The sequence below is a fragment of the Rhamphochromis longiceps genome, linkage group LG3 (genome assembly GCF_057381845.1).
Source record: "Rhamphochromis longiceps isolate RC_006_pf linkage group LG3, R_longiceps_female_GT1.1, whole genome shotgun sequence".
Classification (NCBI taxonomy): Eukaryota; Metazoa; Chordata; class Actinopteri; order Cichliformes; family Cichlidae; genus Rhamphochromis; species Rhamphochromis longiceps.
The window spans coordinates 6,746,408-6,768,715 of record NC_140559.1 but is presented as its reverse complement, the minus strand read 5'-3'; the positions used below and the strand labels follow the sequence as shown (position 1 = coordinate 6,768,715).

The 22,308-nt window shown below is 45.8% G+C and overlaps 2 protein-coding genes across 2 annotated transcripts in view; one reads left to right on the top strand and one right to left on the bottom strand.

Moving 5' to 3' along the window:
* The first annotated feature begins 47 nt into the window (after positions 1-47).
* LOC146672688 (E3 SUMO-protein ligase ZBED1-like) lies at positions 48-2,236 on the top strand. Its single transcript, XM_085387750.1, has 3 exons — positions 48-1,181; positions 1,358-1,610; positions 1,781-2,236. Exons 1-3 carry the CDS (start codon positions 64-66, stop codon positions 2,195-2,197), a joined length of 1,788 nt encoding a protein of 595 aa, XP_085243876.1. The 5' UTR covers positions 48-63; the 3' UTR covers positions 2,198-2,236.
* Positions 2,237-19,054: 16,818 nt separating this feature from the next.
* The window catches only part of LOC146672687 (uncharacterized), a 35,096-nt gene continuing 31,842 nt past the window's right edge, over positions 19,055-22,308 (bottom strand). Inside the window, exons 6-7 of the mRNA XM_085387828.1 lie at positions 19,996-20,042; positions 19,055-19,847 (exon numbers count right to left, since the gene is read on the bottom strand). Coding sequence (XP_085243954.1) covers positions 20,014-20,042 — 29 coding nt within the window. The 3' untranslated portion in view covers positions 19,055-19,847; positions 19,996-20,013. The remainder of the gene's footprint in view (positions 19,848-19,995; positions 20,043-22,308) is intronic.

Sequence of the window (22,308 nt, the reverse complement as noted above, 5' to 3'; positions counted from 1 at the left end):
GTTGGGGGTGGAGTCACGTCGTGAGGTCAAGGTGAGAAGTGGTGATTAGCTTACAGTGTGGATATGGAGGCGCATCTGAGAGTTGTTGGCCCAATGAACGGGAAATTTGTATTTCATAAATGCCCCGACGGCACCATTGACAAAGGTAAAGTGGTCTGCCTAGAGTGTAAGAAGGAGTTTGCTTACCACCGAAGCAGCTCAAGTTTGGCCTATCACCTCAACGCAAAGCACCCAGCCGCGAGTGCAGCAACAGCTAGCAGTGAAGACGTTAGCAATATAGCAAGCCAGAGCAAAGCTTTTCGCCAAACAAAACTAGAGAATACCCCTCGTATGAGCAAGTCTGCGACCGACAGGCTGACTAATGTTATTGCCAAGTGGATAGCGATGAACTGTAGGCCGATAAATATAGTAGAGGACGAAGGATTGACAGAGGTGTTGCAAATTGCGTCCAATGACCCGTCATACAAGCCGCCGTGCAGGACTACAGTAACGACCAAAATCAGCAAAATGTACGACGGCGAAAAGAAAAACAAACTTGAGATTTTGGCGGAGGATTCTCCCAACTGTGTTGCTATAACCGGAGATCACTGGACCTCAGCTGGCAACCACAGCTATTTTGGGGTGACTGGACACTTTATTGATAGTGAGTGGAACCTCAACTCATTTGCACTGACCGTCATGAGAACAGAAACCAGGCACTTTGCTGATAAATGCGCCGAACAGTTCCTCAAGGTAGCAAATGACTGGGGTATTGAAAACAAGATATCCACCATTGGCACAGACAGCGCAGCAAACATGCTGGCTGCTATGAGAGCACTTCCATATGAGCACATCGCCTGCAATGCTCACATTCTCCAGAGGACCATCACGGTATGTCTCGATAGCAGTGGTTTTGTCGGTGTACTGGCAAAGTGCCGCAAGATTGTTGGTCATTTTAAACAAAGCCCTGCGAGTACCACAGAACTTAACCAACAACAAGTAGCACTCGGAAAGAAGAGCGATCAACTTATACAGGATGTACCCACCAGGTGGAACTCGACTCTCGCAATGGTCTCACGCCTCCTATGTAACCGAGAGGCTGTCCAGGCTACGTTGGACCAACAGAACCACAGGTTGGTCTTGCCAACCGAAGCTGAGTGGGCAAAACTGCAGAGGCTGGAGCTCCTGCTTGAACCATGCAAGTAAGTTCAAATAAACACCTTCCCATTTTAATTATATAAACTACTGTTACATGTGTAAAATCAAAATTAATGAACATAACAAGGAACTTTTAAGGACAATTAAATTGGAAATCAGTTACACTTTGATTTAAATGAATCCAGCTAGGTTTATTTAGCAAACCTCTCCACCTCTGCAGGTATGTGACAGAGCTGCTGGGTGGTGAGGCCTACGTCTCTTGCTCTGTAGTGCTGCCTGCTTTTCGCCATCTGTACCGTGTCATGGACATTACTGATGATGATCCTGCCTACGTGGTGAAGTTCAAGAATGCCTTCCAGAAGGATCTGGCAGCACGACGAGCTAATGGCAACGAGATATGGTTCGAGGTGGCCACAGCATTGGATCCACGGTTTAAGGATTTGAAATGTCTTCCAAGAGAAAAGAGGGAACAGGTAGGACAATAAGGTTAAGCTGGACTAATGAGTCCAATTCATTATCAAATCAAACTTTTATTTATTATATGGAACACAAAGTTCTTTACAAGATTAAATAAAATTTAAAAAAAAGCACTTAGTTTTAATCACAATCATTCATTCATTCATTCATTCATTCATTCATTCAGGTGTGGACCATTCTGGAGAATATGCTCCAGGCAGCAGAGCCCAGAAGAGCAGATAGTCTCCAGCCCTCCACAGAGGATGATGGACCAGCTCAGAAGAAGAGGAGGAGCGAACTCCTTCTGGGGTCTGACTCTGACTCAGAAGATGGAATTGAGTCTGGAGAGCTGCAGCGCTACAGAGCAGAACCCAGCATCAGTATTGATGACTGTCCCCTGCAGTGGTGGTATGCTCACTCAGGAGTCTATGAAAAGCTGTCAGTCCTAGCACAAAAGTACCTGGCCTCCCCAGCTACCTCTGTACCCTGTGAGATACTCTTTAGCCTTGCAGGCCACATAGTGCAAAAGAAAAGGGCAGCCTTGCTTCCAGAAAATGTTACCAGGCTGGTGTGTCTTAGCGACTGGCTGAGGAAGAAGAAATGAGACACATGTGGTCAGCATAGCTGCTGTGTCATTTGTAGCCTACTAGAATAGATTGCTTGATGTTCAGCACTTTTTTTTGTGATGGAAGAATACTTTGATGTGCTAACTTGCAGCACTGCAATGTCAGTTTTATTTTTCATTATCTGAAGCAGAGGAATTTCAGTGCTGTATTGCTCAGAAAAGAGCAACTCTGATGTGCTAACTTGCAGCACTTAATTTATTTGATTTTATTTGTATTTATTTTTCCACTTATTTTACAAAAGAATACAACAGTATGTAAATGGTTGCATCTGTTTAACGTTTGTTAAACAATAAATGACTTTATAAAGTCACTTTCTTTGTTATATCAGTCTTTTGGTCTGCCACAATAAGTTGAGGGCTTTCCTCAGCTATTTTTAGGTGAGATTAAAAAAGAGATTAATTAGATCAATTAATTAAAAATCATAATTAATTAATCTCTATTTTTTTTTAATCTCTTGACAGCACTAGATAAAAACATTAAAAACTGCTCACATGTTGAAATCTTTCTACGTATACTTTAGGTTCAGCTCTCCAGCCTGGCATTTGGTTAAGCATGATTCAAACATTTGATTTTGTTTAACTGGTTTTAATTATAGTTACTTTTTGTGAACATTTGTTGCAGCATTTAAAAATACATCATTTATTTTCAAACTTTTATTTGATTTAGAGCATCATATTTGACCAACGTAAATGTTTTAATTTCATATAAAATAACTGAAGCAGTGAACTAAATATCTGAAATCTTTCCTTCCTTAAAAGTTATAATCCTACTTAAGTTATAGTGCAAACGCTTAAGCAACAAATATACTTGATGCTAATTAATTCATATTTCCCTTTGATGTTGCAACTATGCGGTCACTTCTGTCTTTGGTTTTGTTTTACAGCCTCTCACAGCCCCGCTCTCGGCGTTCCCTGCGCGGTTCACCTTCCCAGTCCCTCGGTTTCTTCTGGTTCCATACGTTGTTTTTCCGGCTACCCTCACGGGACACCTTTAGTTGTAATAAAATGTACTTTCTTTATTCTCTCCTACCCTGGTGTGTGTGTTCTGCTACTGAGTCCAGCCTGCGCTCGGAACTTCGGTTCATGACAGTACGGACTGGCCAGTATGGACCCAGCAGATCCACTCCGCTCCGCTATTAATAAACAGGGCGCTATCCTCGGTCGCCACGATCAGCAGCTCCAGTCCAAGACCGTTGTCAAGAGCTGAGTGACACTCAGAATAAGTTACAAACTAGGCCTCCCGACCCCGTGCACCGCGGCGTTTCACCTCCGCCGCTGGAACCCTTTCACGCGGAGTTGGACCTGTGTGGGGGGTTCCTTTTCCAGTGCTCCTTGTTTTTCAGTCGCACGCCTCACGCGTTTCCCACGGATGCTGCTAAGATCTCCCACTTCGTGGGATTGTTACGGGGGCGTGCTCTAGCATGGGCTGAAGCTTACTTAAACTCTCACCCCATTCGTGATTGTGATTACGATGAATTCCTGGAGGAGTTCCAGGCTACGTTTTCCCCTCCGGTTTCGGAGGACGATGCCGCGCAGAAGTTGCTGGGGCTCCGTCAGGGGCGGCGCAGTATTGCGGAGTACCTAGTTGAATTCCGTACCCGAGCGGTCGCCGTAGGTTGGCCCGATTCGGCCCTTCGTGGGTTTTTTTTACGGTCATTAAACGACCAGATGAAGGACCAACTAGCGTTTCACGAGGAGACCAGATCCTTTGAAGAATTAGCCTCCCTCGCCCGTAGGATCGATAGACGCTTGCGGGAGAGGGATGCTGAGCGGCGGCCTAAGCCTATGGGCTCCGTAGTACGCCCCGGGATCCGCGTTTCTCCGCCCCCAGCTGCGTGTGCGCGCTCTCCGTCGCCTCCCCCGCCCGAACCCATGCAGATCGGACGCTCTCGGCTTTCTCCGGAGGAGAGGGAACGCCGATTTCGGGCTGGAGAATGCCTGTACTGTGGGAGGCCCGGTCACCGCATCGCTGTTTGCCCGGTCCGCTCAAACGACCCGGCCCACCGGTAAGTCCGGGGATACGGGTGGGCAGCACTCTTAAGTACTACTATACCCCGATTGTTACTGTCCGTTACTATCGTGACTCCTAATCAGACTTTTACATGCCCCGCGTTGGTGGACTCCAGGGCGGAACAGAACCTTATGGATGAGAAGCTGGCTAAGAGGTTAGCTGTGTCTCTTACTCCACTCGAACCGCCCATCCCTGCGTCTACATTAAACAATCAAGTGTTTGCATACATAACTCACCAAACCGCGCCTGTACGGTTAATCACATCAGGTAACCACCAAGAGCAGCTGTCTTTTTTCACTTTTCCCGCTCCTGACACCCCGCTTATCCTAGGCTACCCCTGGTTACAGAGACATAACCCACACATAGATTGGGCCGGAAAGAGTATCGCGAGCTGGAGTGTGTTTTGTCTAGCGAACTGCCTGAGGTCAGCCGTTCCCTCCGCCTCAACGGAACGGAGGCCCGCCCCGCCACCCGCGCCGGATCTCTCTTCCGTGCCCCCCGACTATCACGATCTCCGGCAGGTGTTCAGTAAAGACGAGGCGCTCTCACTCCCGCCTCACCGTCCATATGACTGTGCTATTGATCTGCTCCCGGGTGCTTCGCTGCCCTCTAGCAGATTATACAACCTGTCTCGCCCCGAAAGAGAAACCATGGAGAATTACATCCAGGAGTCGCTAACTGCAGGACGTATTAGGCCGTCATCCTCCCCCGTGGCTGCGGGTTTTTTCTTCGTGGGAAAGAAAGACGGGACGCTCCGCCCGTGCATTGATTACAGGGGGCTGAGCGACGTCACCGTCAAAAACAAATATCCCCTCCCACTCATTAGTTCTGTTTTTAACTCACTCCAGGGAGCTACTGTCTTCACCAAACTGGATCTGCGGAACGCCTACCACCTGGTACGGATACGTGAGGGCGACGAGTGGAAGACCGCCTTCAATACCCCACTAGGGCATTTCGAATATCTGGTGATGCCGTTCGGGTTAACGAACGCCCCAGCGGTTTTTCAAGCCCTAGTCAACGACGTGTTACGGGATTTCCTGAACGTGTTTGTTTTTGTTTACCTGGATGATATTCTGATTTTTTCCAAGACGCTCGAGGACCATCGCATCCATGTGAGGAGCGTGCTACAACGGCTGCTCGAAAATAGACTGTACGTAAAAGCGGAAAAATGTGAGTTCCACGCCTCATCCATTTCCTTCTTGGGCTACATCCTCGCTGGTGGGCAGGTGAAGACCGACCCGGTGAAGATCAAAGCGATATTGGAATGGCCGGTTCCGGAGACACGGAAGAAGCTTCAGAGCTTCCTGGGGTTTGCGAATTTTTATCGCCGTTTCATTCGAAACTACAGCCAGGTGGCCGCGCCTCTCACCCAACTCACCTCACCCAAGGTGTCTTTCACATGGTCCCCTGAGGCCCACGCAGCCTTTGCTAAGTTGAAGCGATTATTCACGTCCACACCCATTCTAACCCATCCTGACTCTTCTAAACAGTTTGTTGTTGAGGTTGACGCGTCTGATGCGGGAGTTGGGGCGGTTCTCTCCCAGCGGTCTGGGCCCCTGAATAAACTCCGGCCGTGCGCCTTTTTCTCACGCCGACTCACCCCCGCGGAGAGGAATTACGACATCGGCGACAGGGAACTCCTAGCGGTAAAACTCGCATTGGAGGAATGGCGTCACTGGCTGGAGGGGGCCGAACAGCCCTTCATTATATGGACAGATCATAAAAACCTACTGTACCTTAGAACCGCCAAGAGGTTGAATCCCCGTCAAGCTCGCTGGTCCCTATTCTTCGCCCGCTTCAACTTCACACTCTCCTATCGTCCCGGGTCACGAAACGTCAAACCCGATGCGCTCTCCCGTCTGTATTCCCCCGACAGTGAGGCGCCCCCCCCCCCCCCCCCCCCCCCCCGCCACCATCCTACCAGCCACCTGCGTGGTGGGTGCTCTCACCTGGGAAATTGAGGAGACCATTTGCCGAGCGCTCCCGGGGGACCCTGACCCAGGGACTGGACCGCCAGGACGGCGCTTCGTTCCCGCCGCCGCCCGGGGAGCAGTCATCCACTGGATTCGCGTGCCACCCGGGCGTGAGCAGAACGGCGCGCCTCCTCAGCAGACACTTCTGGTGGAAATCGCTACTACAGGACGTGAGGGACTACGTGTCTGCCTGTGCCGTCTGCGCTCGTAATAAGTCATCCACGAAGCATCCCGTAGGTCAGCTCCACCCACTCACTACTCCCCACCGGCCCTGGTCTCACATCTCCCTCGACTTTGTTACCGGTCTCCCCACCTCTTCTGGAAAATGTGTCATCCTCACCGTTGTGGATCGGTTTTCTAAGGCCGCTCACTTCATCCCGCTAGCCAAGCTGCCCTCGGCTGCTGAGACTGCCCAAGCATTGATCACTGATGTTTTCAGGCTCCACGGAATTCCCCTGGACATTGTCTCTGATCGAGGTCCCCAGTTCACCTCACAAGTGTGGAGGACCTTCTGCTCCATTCTCGGCGCCAAGGTCAGTTTGAGTTCCGGTTTCCACCCGCAATCCAATGGGCAAACTGAACGTCTTAATCAGGAGCTGGAGACTATGCTGAGGTGCGTAGCCAGTCAAAACCCCTCCTCCTGGGTTACTTACCTGCCCTGGGTGGAGTACGCCCACAATACTCTCACCTCGTCTTCCACCGGCTTGTCTCCTTTCGAAGCGTCCCTCGGGTATCAGCCTCCGCTCTTCCCGGAAGAGGACCTGTCCCTCTCCGTCCCGTCGGCCTCTCATCACCTCCGGCGCTGCCAACGTGTGTGGCGCTGCACTCGCCGCGCCCTCCTGCGCGCGAAGGAACGACAGGCGCACTACGCCGATCATCGCCGCGCCCCAGCCCCTGACTACCAGCCGGGACAGAAGGTTTGGTTGGCTGCTAGGAATATCCCGCTCCGGGGCACGTCCCGCAAACTGGCTCCCCGTTTCATCGAGCCGTACGAAGTGGACCGGGTCATCAACCCGGTGGCGGTCAGGCTCCGGCTTCCGGCCTCTTGGCGTGTACATCCCACGTTCCATGTATCTCAACTTAAGCTGGTCCGCCTCAGCCCCCTGTGCCCTCCTTCCGAGCCCCCTCCTCCCGCCCGGCTCATCGGCGGCCATCCGGCCTATGCGGTCCGGCGGATCCTGGATGCGCGCCGGCGCGGGCGCGGCTGGCAGTATCTCGTGGATTGGGAGGGGTACGGCCCCGAGGACCGCCTCTGGGTCCCGCGCTCCTTCGTTCTGGACCCTCGTCTAATCTCTGCTTTCCGTGCTTCTCTCCGCAGGCGGGGTCCCGGCCAGTCACCTGGGGGCGACCCTTGAGGGGGGGGTACTGTCATGGTCCGCAGCCCGGCGTCCGGGGTGCTGTTGGGATGCCCACGCCCACGGGCGTGGCTGCTAACCCCACACCTGCACCCCATCCCAGGCGATCACCAGGTGGACTATTTAATCCTGCCCTACCTGCTGCTCCACGCCAGTCCGTAGTCGCCTCTCAGCGGTAACGTACACCTGCGGGAAAAACTCTTATGACAAACTCTCCATCGGAACTAACACTGTTTTTTTGCCCTGTGTACCCAGATCACAACTCGGCGTTTTTTACGAGCCACCTGCCTGTCCACCTGTCCGCCTGAGATTCAGATCACCATCAGCCTCGCTGTCTCGACCCCTTTGGAGCTCCCCCCCCTCTGGTTCACTCAGCCCGGCTATCACTGTGAGACACATACTCCACCTTCCCTGGTATGCTGCCTTTTTTTTCCGCACCCCAGTAATCTGTTTCTCTTTTTGTTTTACAGCCTCTCACAGCCCCGCTCTCGGCGTTCCCTGCGCGGTTCACCTTCCCAGTCCCTCGGTTTCTTCTGGTTCCATACGTTGTTTTTCCGGCTACCCTCACGGGACACCTTTAGTTGTAATAAAATGTACTTTCTTTATTCTCTCCTACCCTGGTGTGTGTGTTCTGCTACTGGGTCCAGCCTGCGCTCGGAACTTCGGTTCATGACAGGTTAAAGTTTTCTCTTCAGTTATTGTTCTTTCTGCTGCTTGGTTTGATGGATCTGAGAGCTTTTGTTTTTATTATTGTTATTATAATTATCATTAATATTTTACTCTCTAGAAGCTTTAAAATAGTGTTTGTGTTTGAAAAAATTGATTTAAGAATTGAACAGAAACATCTGTCCTTCTGAAAATCGCCCAAAGGCACGGAGACAAAGTCAAAGGATGCAACCTGTAACTTTCTCTTCCTTCATGTCAGGACCATCATCCATGATTTATATAAAATGCATATAGCAACAGTAGCACTTTAGTTTGGACTTTATGATTTCTGTAACTGGAAAATATTATTTTGTTTAAAGACAGAAGTGACCGCATAGTTGCAACATCAAAGGGAAATATGAATTAATTAGCATCAAGTATATTTGTTGCTTAAGCGTTTGCACTATAACTTAAGTAGGATTATAACTTTTAAGGAAGGAAAGATTTCAGATATTTAGTTCACTGCTTCAGTTATTTTATATGAAATTAAAACATTTACGTTGGTCAAATATGATGCTCTAAATCAAATAAAAGTTTGAAAATAAATGATGTATTTTTAAATGCTGCAACAAATGTTCACAAAAAGTAACTATAATTAAAACCAGTTAAACAAAATCAAATGTTTGAATCATGCTTAACCAAATGCCAGGCTGGAGAGCTGAACCTAAAGTATACGTAGAAAGATTTCAACATGTGAGCAGTTTTTAATGTTTTTATCACATATAAATGTCACAGCAGTGGGTCCTGGCCCAATGCTTTGTGTTTTTGGTTTTCTTTGACTCTTGTTTTTCTTGGTTTTTGTTCTTCTTATTTATCAGGCTCTCAGTAATCTTAGTTCTCCCTCCCTCAGTGTTCATTTCAGCCTGTGTTTAGTTTCTGTTCCCGTGTCCCACGTTTCATCGTTTCATGTCGAGTCAGCCCTGTCTCTCTGTTTCCTGTGTCTCCCCAGTCAGCCCCGCCTCCCTCGGGCACTCATGTGTGATACAGAGTAATAAACCTGACTACATTTGCTACACTCTCTTTATTACCTGTTACTTTAAAATTCATACACTAATTATGTCTGCCCATCTCTCTAATGTGAAGGTCAAAGGTCAACATCCCAGTGACATAAGAATAATCCCAAAGGGGCAAAGGCAGCGGTTAATTTAGCACATTTAGCATTAAGGGTACAGCAAGGATATACTTTTACTTATTGTGGCAGGGGTGTGGTCTCTGGCCTGCTGCAGTGGAGGCTGGTGGCGGGACGTTGGACGGCACAGGTGAGGGTGATGGAGCTCATGACTCTCCCCTTTATAGTGACGGAGGAGACTGGCGTGGGGGAAGCGTGTAGTGGAGGAAGCCGAGGAGAGAGCTGGTTTCTGGCTACAAAGACGGCGTCAAACCAGAAAAGATTGCTCGTGGTCAAATAATGTGTCAATCACCTGTGAATCAAACTGTGTGTGGCTCAGTTCATGTCACAGTGTTGTTTAGTATATCTTCACTTGTCTCACTCTCCTTCTGTTCTGTCCATCAGGACGATCCTCAGCGCGTACACAGATCCTCCATCGATGTTTTGGATCCAATCAGTGATCAGTTCTACGAGGAGGCCTGGATGTTCACCAGCGCTCGCTACACCTCCATCTACCAGAAGGTGAGTGTACTCCTTTGTACTCAGATTAACATTTTACTTCTTAAAATACATTTTCATATATGAGCTTTCTATTATTTCATGGGCCATTTAATCAATATTAAAATTACAAGCATATCAACAAAGGTGAAGCTGGTTTTTTCCACTTGCTGTCACACAGTCATGGAGGAATACAATAAATACATAATCAGTCATAGATCCTGAACAATGACATTAAAAGAAAGTCTGTGGCTCTAAAAACTAAACAGTATAAAGACATGCTCCAAGCTGCTGTTTCTCTCCTACTCCTCTAGGTTTTCCACTGTCGGCCATCCAGCGATGCTGGAGGGCTACCTGGCCAATGCTGGCCTACACAAAGAGGTCCTGGCTCGGAGGAGCCGAAGAAGATCCTTGCCTTCCTCGTCAGTTTCCTCTTCAGTTCCTATCCCAACAAAACCTTCTTGCACCTATTAGCTCCAAAGAGGCTATGGTGCCCGTGGAGGTCTGGACCTGAGGCCTGTGCTCATCACGTGGATAGAAAAAACTCTGACACCATTCTGGAGGTCTGATGGGACTCTGACCAAAACACAGATGAAATAAAACTTGTGGCTGGAGCTTTTAAAATGACTTTTTCACCTCATAGATTAATGCTCATGATTGCATGGTAGCAAGACAGCATCTCCCCAAGGTGAAACTCTCAGGAGACATTTACTCTTAAACTGTAATCTGGTTGAGACTACTTGAGGAGATCTTAGTAGCGAGTATGTGGATTTAGTCTCTTCACCAACAGCAGACAGACCCATGCCAAGAAAGCAGACATGTTCTCAAAGAAAGCCGAGAGCAGAGATTGGAAAAAGCTAAAAAGAAAAAGCTGCAGCTTCAGACGACTATCTGCCTGTAAGGCTGAAAAAGTCCAGTTACGCTCTATTTTGGAAAAGCTCCCAGTTTTGGTAACCTGAACTTTTATTTCCCCTCTTCTGCTACAGATGTTGACTGTGACCTCAGAGGCCAACTGGACCACACAGCTGCAGCAGGAGTGAGGGAGAGGAGTCTTCATCCAGCTTCAAAGAAAACATCCAGGTAAAGTGACGTGGATCAGCGGATAAAGCCGTCTCCACTTTCAAAGGAGATCCTCTGAGAGAGAGACTCTCTGAGCCATTTTAGCCTCAAATTATAGGACTTTATAGTACAGCAACACTTTTAAAGGACAAAAATAACATAAACTGTGACTGTAATACAAACAAAGTATTGCATGTGTTTTTAAAAGTGTTCCTCCGATGGGCAGGATATCACTATTAGACTGTCCCACCAGCCAACTTCAACAAGAGACCACAGCAGCATTCAGTGATCAGCACAGATGTTCCTCTAACACTCAGCATCTGATCCCTGTTGGTCTGTGTGCTTCTGCTTTTGCTCAGTTAGAAACCCTGCAGCAACCCGACCCAAAACTGTGTCTTCTTGTTCGCCTCAACGTTGAAGTGTCAAACGTCCAACATCTGGAAAGGAAACCACGCCAGTGTACTGTGATGTTTCACCAACATGTGGCAGACGCTGGTCCTGCCTTTCATGCTGACATCAGCAGAGAGCCCCGCCTACCTCAAAGCCTCCCCTGTCATGTATTGATCAGGATGATTATGAAGATGAGCGAGTGCAAATAAGACTGTAAAAGTCCACGAGCAGAATGTTTGGATGCTTTCTAATGATTCATGAATATCATGAGAGTGTTTGTGTGTTTTGTCTTTTCTTTGCTGACGTTTGTTACTAACAAAGACAATTTACGCTCTGTGTGTGTTTTCATCCTTACCAGCCGCACTCTAACTGCAATGAAGGAAACAAACTGTAGAAATGGTCGACTCAGTGACTTCATAAAATATTGAAGTGGTTCAGGTAGAGCCAGTTTTTAAATGACCATGAACACTGACCGTATTGTATCTGTACAGCATGTTTTTCTATTAGACAGATTTGTAACAGAGGCCTTGCTCTCAGTAAGTTTGAAATCCTTTTCTGATTTCTTTTGTAATCTCTGATCTTTGTGTATCCTGCTCAGTTTGCGTGCTGCCTGTAGGAGTTTCTGTCTTTGTATTTGAAGATAATTCATTGAATATACTCAGCTGCTTCCCTTTGGTGCCTCACACATCACTGAAGTTTTTCAGTGTCCAGTTATTTGTTTTTAATAGCTGTTTGAATTCTCTGTATGTTTGACCCTGTAGACTGTTTAATGGACTGCTCGTCTTCCTGTTTGTAACCACTGCCTGTTTAGGACTAAAGATTTGGATTTGGATCTGTACAAAGGATGTAAACACTTGATTACAAAGGAGATCTCAGCTGTGTTGTTATGGATGGACTTCAACGTATTTGTTAAAAAAGAGAATAAAGCAAAGTGTTTTAGCTGTTTGGGAGTTTTTGTTTGATTCGATTCAGTTTTATTTCTATGGAGTCAAATAATAACAAAGGCTCTAGAACAGCCCTGAGTTTGTCCAGGTGACACTCCTCTGAAGAACAAAGACAAAGAGGAAGAAGGGGATTCGTTTTCAAGTCTTGTTTCTTTCAAAATAAAAGCTGAAATGTTTTGGAAGCATGATAATATTTTCAGCCAGGATGCCATCTCCAAGGAGACCTGCACCTCAGCGCTGAGCTCCACATCACGCCCTGTGAAAGCACAGATATAAATCTGCTGCAGTGAGAAGAACTTTACCCAACACAAGTGTAGAAGTAGACATTTGACTTTACCTACAACCTGTTAACAACAAAGCTTTCATTGCCTCTGTTGTTGATGTCATGTAGGACTAATCATACTTCACATCAGCCATGCACACGTCAGAGGATCTCCAGGCTTTCAGTAATAAAGCCAAGCAGATGATGTGAACATAGCAATAGTAAAACATGCATCATAATCAGCTGTATGTGTCGACTATGTGGCACCTCAGTCTTGTTGGCATGAAGAAAAGTTGTGTAACATGTAGCATAAGGGCTGCAAAGACATCATGTAGACAGCAGTCGTCTGTTAGTCGTAACGTATCTCCTGTTAAAGAGTTAAATGTGCGTTCTCCATCTCTGTCCTCTCACAGCTCGCCGTACACCAACTCCAGCTGTGGTAACCATGGCTGTGCCCATCAACACGCTGAAGCTGAGACGCCACCCGTCACTATGGCGACTCCAATAGGGTTACCTGTCAGCTGTGGACGCATGAAAGGAAAACAGCAGAAACACAGACATGTTTACTGGAACATTTCCTATTGACAGCTTTATGGAAAAGTGGGTTTAAACACTTTTATATTTATTACTTTGTTTTTTTATGGATTTATTGTGAAAGGAATTTCAAAGTTTTAATTTGACCTTTCCCCTGTTTTTCATACAGACTGGAGACGAATGGATGGTGCTTTCTTTGTTTGTCTAAAGATAATGAATAAAACTCTACACACATCTTAAACCACCCTCCTTTCTATATATTTTGTTATATAAATGGAAAGTATATAAGACACAAACTGAGCTTATATGATACTAAGGACCCTGGAGGTCAGTCCACCTTTATAATTCAGCACAGCCTGGAGTCTCTTAGTCAAGCTTGTTTGTGTTTTCTGTGAGGAAGTTTTCAGCAGCAGCTATTTTCTTGGATGTTGGTTCCCTTTGTTTCCATCCTCTGTTAAGATGTTTCAGTAATGTTGAGGTCTGGGGAGGCCAATCCATGGCTGACGTCCTGTGATGCTGCATTAGCAGTTTGTTCATAGTGAAAAATGAAGCCACTGCCAATCAGACATTTGCACAGTGGATCAACTTCTGATGGTACTGTCCTGAATTCCACACCTATAATATGTTTGCACATACTGATGAATATGTGCAGCTGATTTTCAGTCCAGTTCCTGTGTGACAGACGCCAGTCTTTCTGCCTGTGTCCTGCCTTAACAATAGAGCCATCCTTCCACTGAGACTGTTTCTGATGAGGCTTCACTGAGCAGTAGATGGATCCCTCAGCTCATCTAATCGTCCTATTTCTAACACATGACTGTCAGAAACTGTTAATCTGCTGCAGCTCTTTAACTCCTCCACTTCTTTTTTTGTAATCTCTTAGTTTCCTCATCTTTTAAGGTGGCACTGCACACCAGATCCAAAGTCAACATGCTGTTATATAATGGAGTTGAACCTGTAATGGAGTTTGATTTAAACCAATCAGCAATTAAGTGAATGATGATGAGCAAAGATGGTGGAGGTGGTGGATGAAGACCCGGACAGCTGTGGTTGGCTCCTCGTATAGAGCAGAGTGAGGTTGTGTTTGCACATTATTATAAAACCATGTTCACCATATATTTTAGCTGCAGACAATAACATTATTTCTTTGCTGTGGTGATTTTATTCCACTTTGGTAAAATGGAAAACCATCATTTCTTGCTGTAATTCACACATTATTCCAAGAGCCTCAACACAAGCCTTGTAGTCCGACCATATATAGACAAATCAATAGTTGTGTTTGTAACAGCTCATGAACATGAATCGTTCCACATTACTTTAAAATCATTGTAAACTAAACTGGAATAAATGAGTGTTTATATATAGTTTTGTCTCAGCTGTTCATACACAGTGTTTCAGTTCTTATCAGAGTCCCACCGTCTCACTGTGGTGAACCTTTAGCTCTGTTGTAAGCGTGTTGTTAGACCAGGTTTCCCTCATTTAAAAATAATCTCTCATTAGAAATGGACATGATGTCTAAGACATAGAAATGCTTATTATGGGTTCACTTGATGTCACTGAAAAGATGCACATGGGTAACGTGCAGGCCATCCAGCTCCGAGGTTTATCTCCTCACCTCGAGTCTGCGACACTCTCTCCGTGTCCTCTCAGATAAGGGCGCGCACATTTCTGCACGATCTTCTAAATTACAAAGAGCGATTCACAAAACAGAAGCTCACAAAACACTCATCACAAACCAAAAATGGCTCCACTGAGCGTCAAACTGTCACCAGAATTTACTGATAATCTAAAGACTCACAGAACTCATTTTGTCTCATTGTGTCTTAGTTTGAGACATAAGTGCATGATCATAATACTGTGTAGTTAGATGAGACAGAGCTGATGCTTGCTCTTAATTATCCTCTTCATGTTTCCCGAGCCTCAGCAGTGGAAGCTACCATGGATAGAAAGACTATGACTCATCTTAAATCTCAAATCTTTGTCTCCAAAGAGCTGCTGATGTGTCCGATATGATCCACAAGCTTAAACTAGGATTATAAGTGTGTGCAGTGATGTGTGTGAAACCTCTGAGGACTCACACGTGTGTGCTTCAGCCCACACACACATATGAAGCACTGCGACCTCACACAGAAGTGTTTTACACATCCAACCTGAATCCTGATCATTTCTACAGTTTATTAAGTTCAGCTTCACCTGAACATCAGTGATGAAGCTGCTCTGACTCCATCACAGCTCACAGCTGTTGGAACGAGTCAAACAATGAAGAAGGTTCAGAAACAGCTGATGATTTTACAGAAACATGATGCAAACATGAAAATGGACACATGATTTTTTATTAACAGACACTGTTTATGTTTCACTGTGCATGACGTCATCAACACTGACACCAGGGGGCGCTCATCACCAGCCTGAGGAAGTGTGATAATGGGGGGAGACGCAGTGTTGTGTGTACTGCAGTCGGACAGAAGGAAAAACTTCCTCCTGAAAACATTTTCATCCTTCCCAAAAGTGTTTGAGTCAAATGTTACAAATATATAAATACAATAAAACACAGGGTCTTACATAAAATTAGTGATGTAGTTGTGCACTGAGCACCTTTCCAATGTTCCTTCCTCAGATGAGTCCAGCTGCTGAACACATTAACATCTGTATGTAAATGTAGCCGAGAACCAACCTGAGCACTGCTGGGAAAATACAAAGGCAACCATCAAAGTGCTGTATTATCTTATTTATTCTGAATGTTGATTTAGATCCACACCACGTTTTATGAAACTATAGAACTAAAATAACAACAATCGTCTGCTTCTTTAAAATTTCTTTCATTACATCAAACCAGTGAAAACTGAAAAAAACAAAGAGCTGTTAGCATGTTCAGACCAACTTTGAGACAGAGACTGTAAAGTTCTGCACCTTAAATGCTGCCTGTGTTCCTGCAAATGATTCACACTGAAAGTATCTTAGTTTAGTATTGAGTGAGCCACAAAGCAGCCTGATAGCTTTAAAACAGGAAAAGTAAATGAAATTGACAGTTTCAGTGTAGCTGGATCTATTATTGGGGGGTCATGACCCCCGTAACCCCGCCTGGTCCTGAGGTCAAATCCACCATCTTTGTTTCAGAGCTTCATGTTCTCCCGTGTTTGTGTGCGTCCTCTCCAGTACTCCGGCTTCCTCCCACAGTCCAAACACATGCAGTTAGTGGGGTCAGGTTAGCTGTGAGTGGTTGTGTCTCTGTGTTATTCCACCTTAATAAATGACTTCCTGTTAGCATGAAGTGCTTCTGTAGGACTGATGTCATTTTCATGGTTGGATCATTTAAATGAAGCTGGACTCAGATGCAGTAAATAAGCTGATTGATCATTAATGAATAAAGCTGGTCAAACACATCACGTGGACACATGTGATTGTGTGTTGTAGTATTGATCCCAATGCTGGTATCAGTCCTGGATCAATAACACTGGATGGATGCGTTCAGCATGGAGCCCCTGAGCTGTGTTACAGACAAACATGGAAACTGACAGGTCTGTGTCATTCACAGTCTGTAACACTTCTAAACAACAGAGGCTGACCCAAGTGCCTCAGAGCCAGGCACGCTCACATCACAGCTCTCTAAATAAGCCAGTTTCAAAATAAGAGCTGAAAGCTGTGTTTGCTTGTGTTAGCTCATTATTGTGGAGACTAAGTCAAGTCAAGTCAAGTCAAGTCAACTTTATTTGTCAATTCTGCCACATGTACAGGACATACACAGAATAGAAATTGCGTTACTCTCAAACCCTAGTGATTAGAAAAATGCAATAAAATAATTAAAAAGTAAAAATTTAAATAAATACAATACAATTTTACGTATAACAAAAAAAAAGCTATGCAATATACAATATACAATATTCAAGTAAGAAGGCATAGTGGTGCAAAATAGACAAATAGTGCAAATGGGGATTTAGTAGTGTACGGTAAGAGATAGTGTAACAACAAAGTCTTATGAGGTCCAATGCTTAAGCAGTCCAATGCTCCACAAAGTGACTGGAGCAGGCCAGTGAGTGCGTCAGAGAGTGAGTGTGTGTGTGTGTGTGACAGAGTTCAGTGAGACCGTGGTGGAGAAGAGGGGAGAGGGGGGCAGAATCGGGAGGGAGTTTAGCTTCCTGACAGCCTGATGGATGAAGCTGTCCTTCAGTCTGCTGGTCCTGGCCTGGAGACTCCGCAGTCTCCTCCCTGACGGCAGCAGCTTGAAGAAGCTTTGCATTGGGTGCGTGGGATCAGCCGCTATGCAAAGGGCTTTTTTAGTGAGACGGGTGCTGTAAATGTCCTGGAGGGAGGGGAGAGAGACACCAATGATCCTCTCTGCAGCTCTCACTATGCGTTGGAGGGTTCTAACATTCAGTGATCATGTGTTCAGACTCATAATGATTACTCTCAGAAATCCTGATCTTTGTATTTACTGTGTGTTGGATCAATAACTGAGATTCATGGTATCACACAGCTGTGCTGCTGCTGCTGCTGATGTCAGCACATCTGGAACAATACGAGGTATCTGCTACCAGACTGAGCAGGACGTGAGACCTGTGGACTGTTTAAAGCTGTCCCTCCACAGCTCACTCAGACCTGATCCACACCTCAGTGATATTCTCTGACTTCCTCAGTAGAGACAGAAACCATTCAGATCTGGGACCATCAGCTGACTGATGATGTCACACAGACTGTGTTTTTCAGGAACAGTGATTCTGATGTGAGCCTGCTAGCTGACAGCAGACCTGATGAAAGCACATGTTCACATCTGTGAGGACAGACTGGACTCTTTGACTGCACCTTGGTTCTCCTCAGAGGTCTGTACAGGAGCATGTCCACCCCCACTGAAGATCTCAGTCACTGTGAAACATAGAAAGCTGCTTGTGTGGCCTCTGCCTCACATGTAGATACAGCTACAGGTTTCTCTGTCAGTCAGACTGAAACAGTGTCCTGATGCTGCATCATTCAGCTCTGTGCCCCAGTCAGCATCACTGGGAGCTACCAGTGTTTCTGCCCTTTTCCTGTAACACTACACTCAGCACAGGCTCAGCTGGTATCCAGTGTTGGACTTTGGCTTCAGCTGCTGTGATAGATCCTCTAACATAGATCAGCTCTGCTACATGTTGTTAGATAAGTGCAGCTGCTGTCATGTCCTGATGTTTCTCTGGCTCAGCAGCTTCTCCATCAGAGGTTCACATGGAGCTGATCCAGTATCTCCAGTAACTGTGTTCTGTGCCTCACTGGTTCATCCTTCTGTCTGTGTGACGTCAGTCAGATGTTGAAGTTAAACTCTGTAATCTTCACTGTGTCACAGAGTTCAGTGAGTCCCGTTATTCACAGTATCAATCAGATCATCAGAGAACAGCTGATCAGCAATCAGTGGTGCCAACAGCGCCTCCTGTGGTGAGAGGATGCAATAATGCAATGTAGCATTTTTCCACTCAACACTTGCAGTCATGGAAACTGTCTGTTGGATCTGTGTGACGTTGCTTTCTTGGTTAGAGTTCCTCACAAATGTCCAGATGATTCTTCTAATGAGGCGTCGACCATGTTTTCAGTTCTTTGGAAGAAAACGTCACCCTTTGCCATCCTTACTTTTCTTTGACTTCTTCAAATGCAGCTGAACTCCAGCTGGTATTTTCTTGGACTTTGCAGCTGTTTCTGGTCATCAGTTCATTCCTGCAAACCTCTGAAGCTGAACAACAATGATGCTGCATTGCTGGCTGATCCCAAAAGGTTGATTCTGTTCATCTGGACGTTTTCAGAAACGTTTGCTCACTGATCAGGTGACTTCTTCAGTCTCAGCTGACTGCAGCTTTACAACCTTACAAACAGCACATTTGCACAATGACTGAAAGCAGCAGCACCTGATATATATGATACTAATATAATACATATACATATATAATCCATACTAATGATGAAGGAACTGAGCTCACAGTCCATTGTTCATTCAGTGAACTACTCAGTTTATTTTGGGCCTCAGAAATGCTCACTCTGTTTGTACATCACTGTCAGCAATAGACTCATTCTGCTGTGTGGACAGGAACACATGTGACATCACTTCCTGTTTGTTTGTGACTGAAGAGGAAGAAGTTTACAAGGAATCATTTAGAAGAGTTTCAAACATCAACTGATTGAATCCATGAATCTGAAAACGTGTTTGTGAGTGAAAGAGACAGACATGTACAGACTGAACTATCTGTTCAACAGTCAGAGTGTTTCTGTAACAGGAGACACTCTTTACACTCCACTCAGCACAGGGACACTGAGGAACCAGGAAACCAGACCATAAACCCAGGATAAAGAGTTTGAGTGAATGTGGTGTTGAAGGTGTGGAGGTAGATCAGAGTGTCAGAGGAGACTCTGTAGAAGGACAGAGTGCCAGCAGGACAGTCCACATACACTGCTGCTCTGTTAGAGACAGAGGAGGAGGAGGAGGAGGAGGAGGAGATGGATGTTCGACTGTTATTGTGCCTGACAGAATAAGGACCATCATCAGAGCAGCTCAGACTCCAGGACTGATCATTGTATCCAAACACACAGTCATCACTGCCTCCTTTCCTTCTGATGCTTCTGTAACTCACTGATATACAAACGTTTCCTCTCCACTCGACCTCCCAGTAACAGCGACCAGTCAGACCATTTCTACACAGCAGCTGAGGAACATCAAATCTGTCTGGATGATCAGGATATGACTGAACCTCCTCCACACGTGTCACCTTCCTGTTGTTGTCAGACAGTTGGAGCTTTGTGTGCACTGTGTTTGTGTCGATTGTGAGTTGACAGGAATCTGATGGAGAGAACAAACACAATCCAGCTGCAGTTATTGATCCATCATCTGTTCATTGATTGACACTTTGATGATGACTCCTGACATGATGAAGATGGTTGAATGTGTGCTGCTTTGTTTTCATGAATCCCATTAAAAACACACTTACACTTCCTCAGACCTGGTCTCAACCATCGGACTCCAGCAGGCTCCACCCTGAAAGGAGGAGGGGGGTCAGAGCAGCACAGTCAGCATGCACACATGGACATTACATGGCTCTCACACACACACTGTTACACACTGAGCTCAAAGCTCGGCTCCACTGTTTTATTCAAAGAAATCTACATTTATTTATCAGCACATTTAAAAACAGCTTGAGCCAAAGTGCTGCACAGAGTAGAGAGAAAATAGGAAACATACACAGTAATGACTATAAAGACTGGTCAGGATTGAAAGCTACAGAGTACAAATGTGTTTCCAACCGGCTTTTAAAAATGTCCAGTGTTGGTGACGACCTGATGTGAAGGGCGACTGTTCCAGAGTTTGGCTGCAGCCATCGATAAAGCTCACCTCTGTTTTTACGTCTAGTTCTGGTCAGAAGCTGCTTATCTGCAGACCTGAGGGCTCCACTTGGATTCTTTTGTTAAAGAGAGATAAGATGGAGCCAATCCATTCACAGATTTAAAGACAACCAGATCTGGAAGTGGATTCTACCACGTACTGGTAACCAGTGGAAAAAGCTGGTGATGGGTCGTCTAGCACAGACCCACCGCTGGAACCAGACAATTGATGAGGGAGAGAACTGTGACAGCGCCGTTCCTTCACTTGACCTCAGTCGCTCTCGTCTGCTCCCTCGTAACACTGCTCTTTATTGAGCTTACATGAATATGCACAAGTTCATTAACATATGACGTCTTACACAGGTATGAACAAAGAGTACCAGTCTGTGCATAGTGTGTGTGTGTGTTCCAGATGTGACCCTGTGACCCCAAAGCTGGTGCTAAGAGTCCAGCGGTCCCCCTAACAAAGGGCTCTTATACTTAACCAGACGCAGAGTAGGTGTCCTCCTACACCAGGGGTCTCAAACTCGCGGCCCGTGGGCCAATTGCGGCCCGCAGGACGATAGTTTTTGGCCCCACCTTAATGTGAAAATGTAATGTTAGTTTGATAATGTATGACACTTTACAGTGTTGTGGGCGGAGCTGAATTAACCCACCAATCAGGGTGGGATATGGATCTCAGGGGACACCAGCCGGGCTTGATGCAAGCAGGGAAACATTTCTCAATGAGTCAAAGTTCCAGCAGCGTTGCCCTGGAGTGTTTCTTTCTTTCCTGTGCCTGGCTGGCTTCCTCCTTTCTATTGGGCAAACGCCGACATTCGCCCCAGCGCGCTGCGTTCACAACACTTCAAAAAAAGTTGTTTTTTTAAGTTGCTGCCCAGAGGGACGTTATACGTATATAGATTTATACACACGTCAGTGGGATTTAAAGTTATTTTTCCACAGAGAGAGATCTCATATTAACTCTCACAGTGATGCGTAGGCGGCGGGATAAAAGAAAAGTCATGAACTCAATGCAGCCCAATTTAGTCTGCAGTCACATAGCGACGTCCCGCCACTTCCTCCACTACACGCTTCCCCCACGCCAGTCTCCTCCGTCACTATAAAGGGGAGAGTCATGAGCTCCATCACCCTCACCTGTGCCGTCCAACGTCCCGCCACCAGCCTCCACTGCAGCAGGCCAGAGACCACACCCCTGCCACAATAAGTAAAAGTATATCCTTGCTGTACCCTTAATGCTAAATGTGCTAAATTAACCGCTGCCTTTGCCCCTTTGGGATTATTCTTATGTCACTGGGATGTTGACCTTTGACCTTCACATTAGAGAGATGGGCAGACATAATTAGTGTATGAATTTTAAAGTAACAGGTAATAAAGCGAGTGTAGCAAATGTAGTCAGGTTTATTACTCTGTATCACACATGAGTGCCCGAGGGAGGCGGGGCTGACTGGGGAGACACAGGAAACAGAGAGACAGGGCTGACTCGACATGAAACGATGAAACGTGGGACACGGGAACAGAAACTAAACACAGGCTGAAATGAACACTGAGGGAGGGAGAACTAAGATTACTGAGAGCCTGATAAATAAGAAGAACAAAAAGCAAGAAAAACAAGAGTCAAAGAAAACCAAAAACACAAAGCATTGGGCCAGGACCCACTGCTGTGACATTTATATGTGATAAAAACATTAAAAACTGCTCACATGTTGAAATCTTTCTACGTATACTTTAGGTTCAGCTCTCCAGCCTGGCATTTGGTTAAGCATGATTCAAACATTTGATTTTGTTTAACTGGTTTTAATTATAGTTACTTTTTGTGAACATTTGTTGCAGCATTTAAAAATACATCATTTATTTTCAAACTTTTATTTGATTTAGAGCATCATATTTGACCAACGTAAATGTTTAAATAATATAAAATA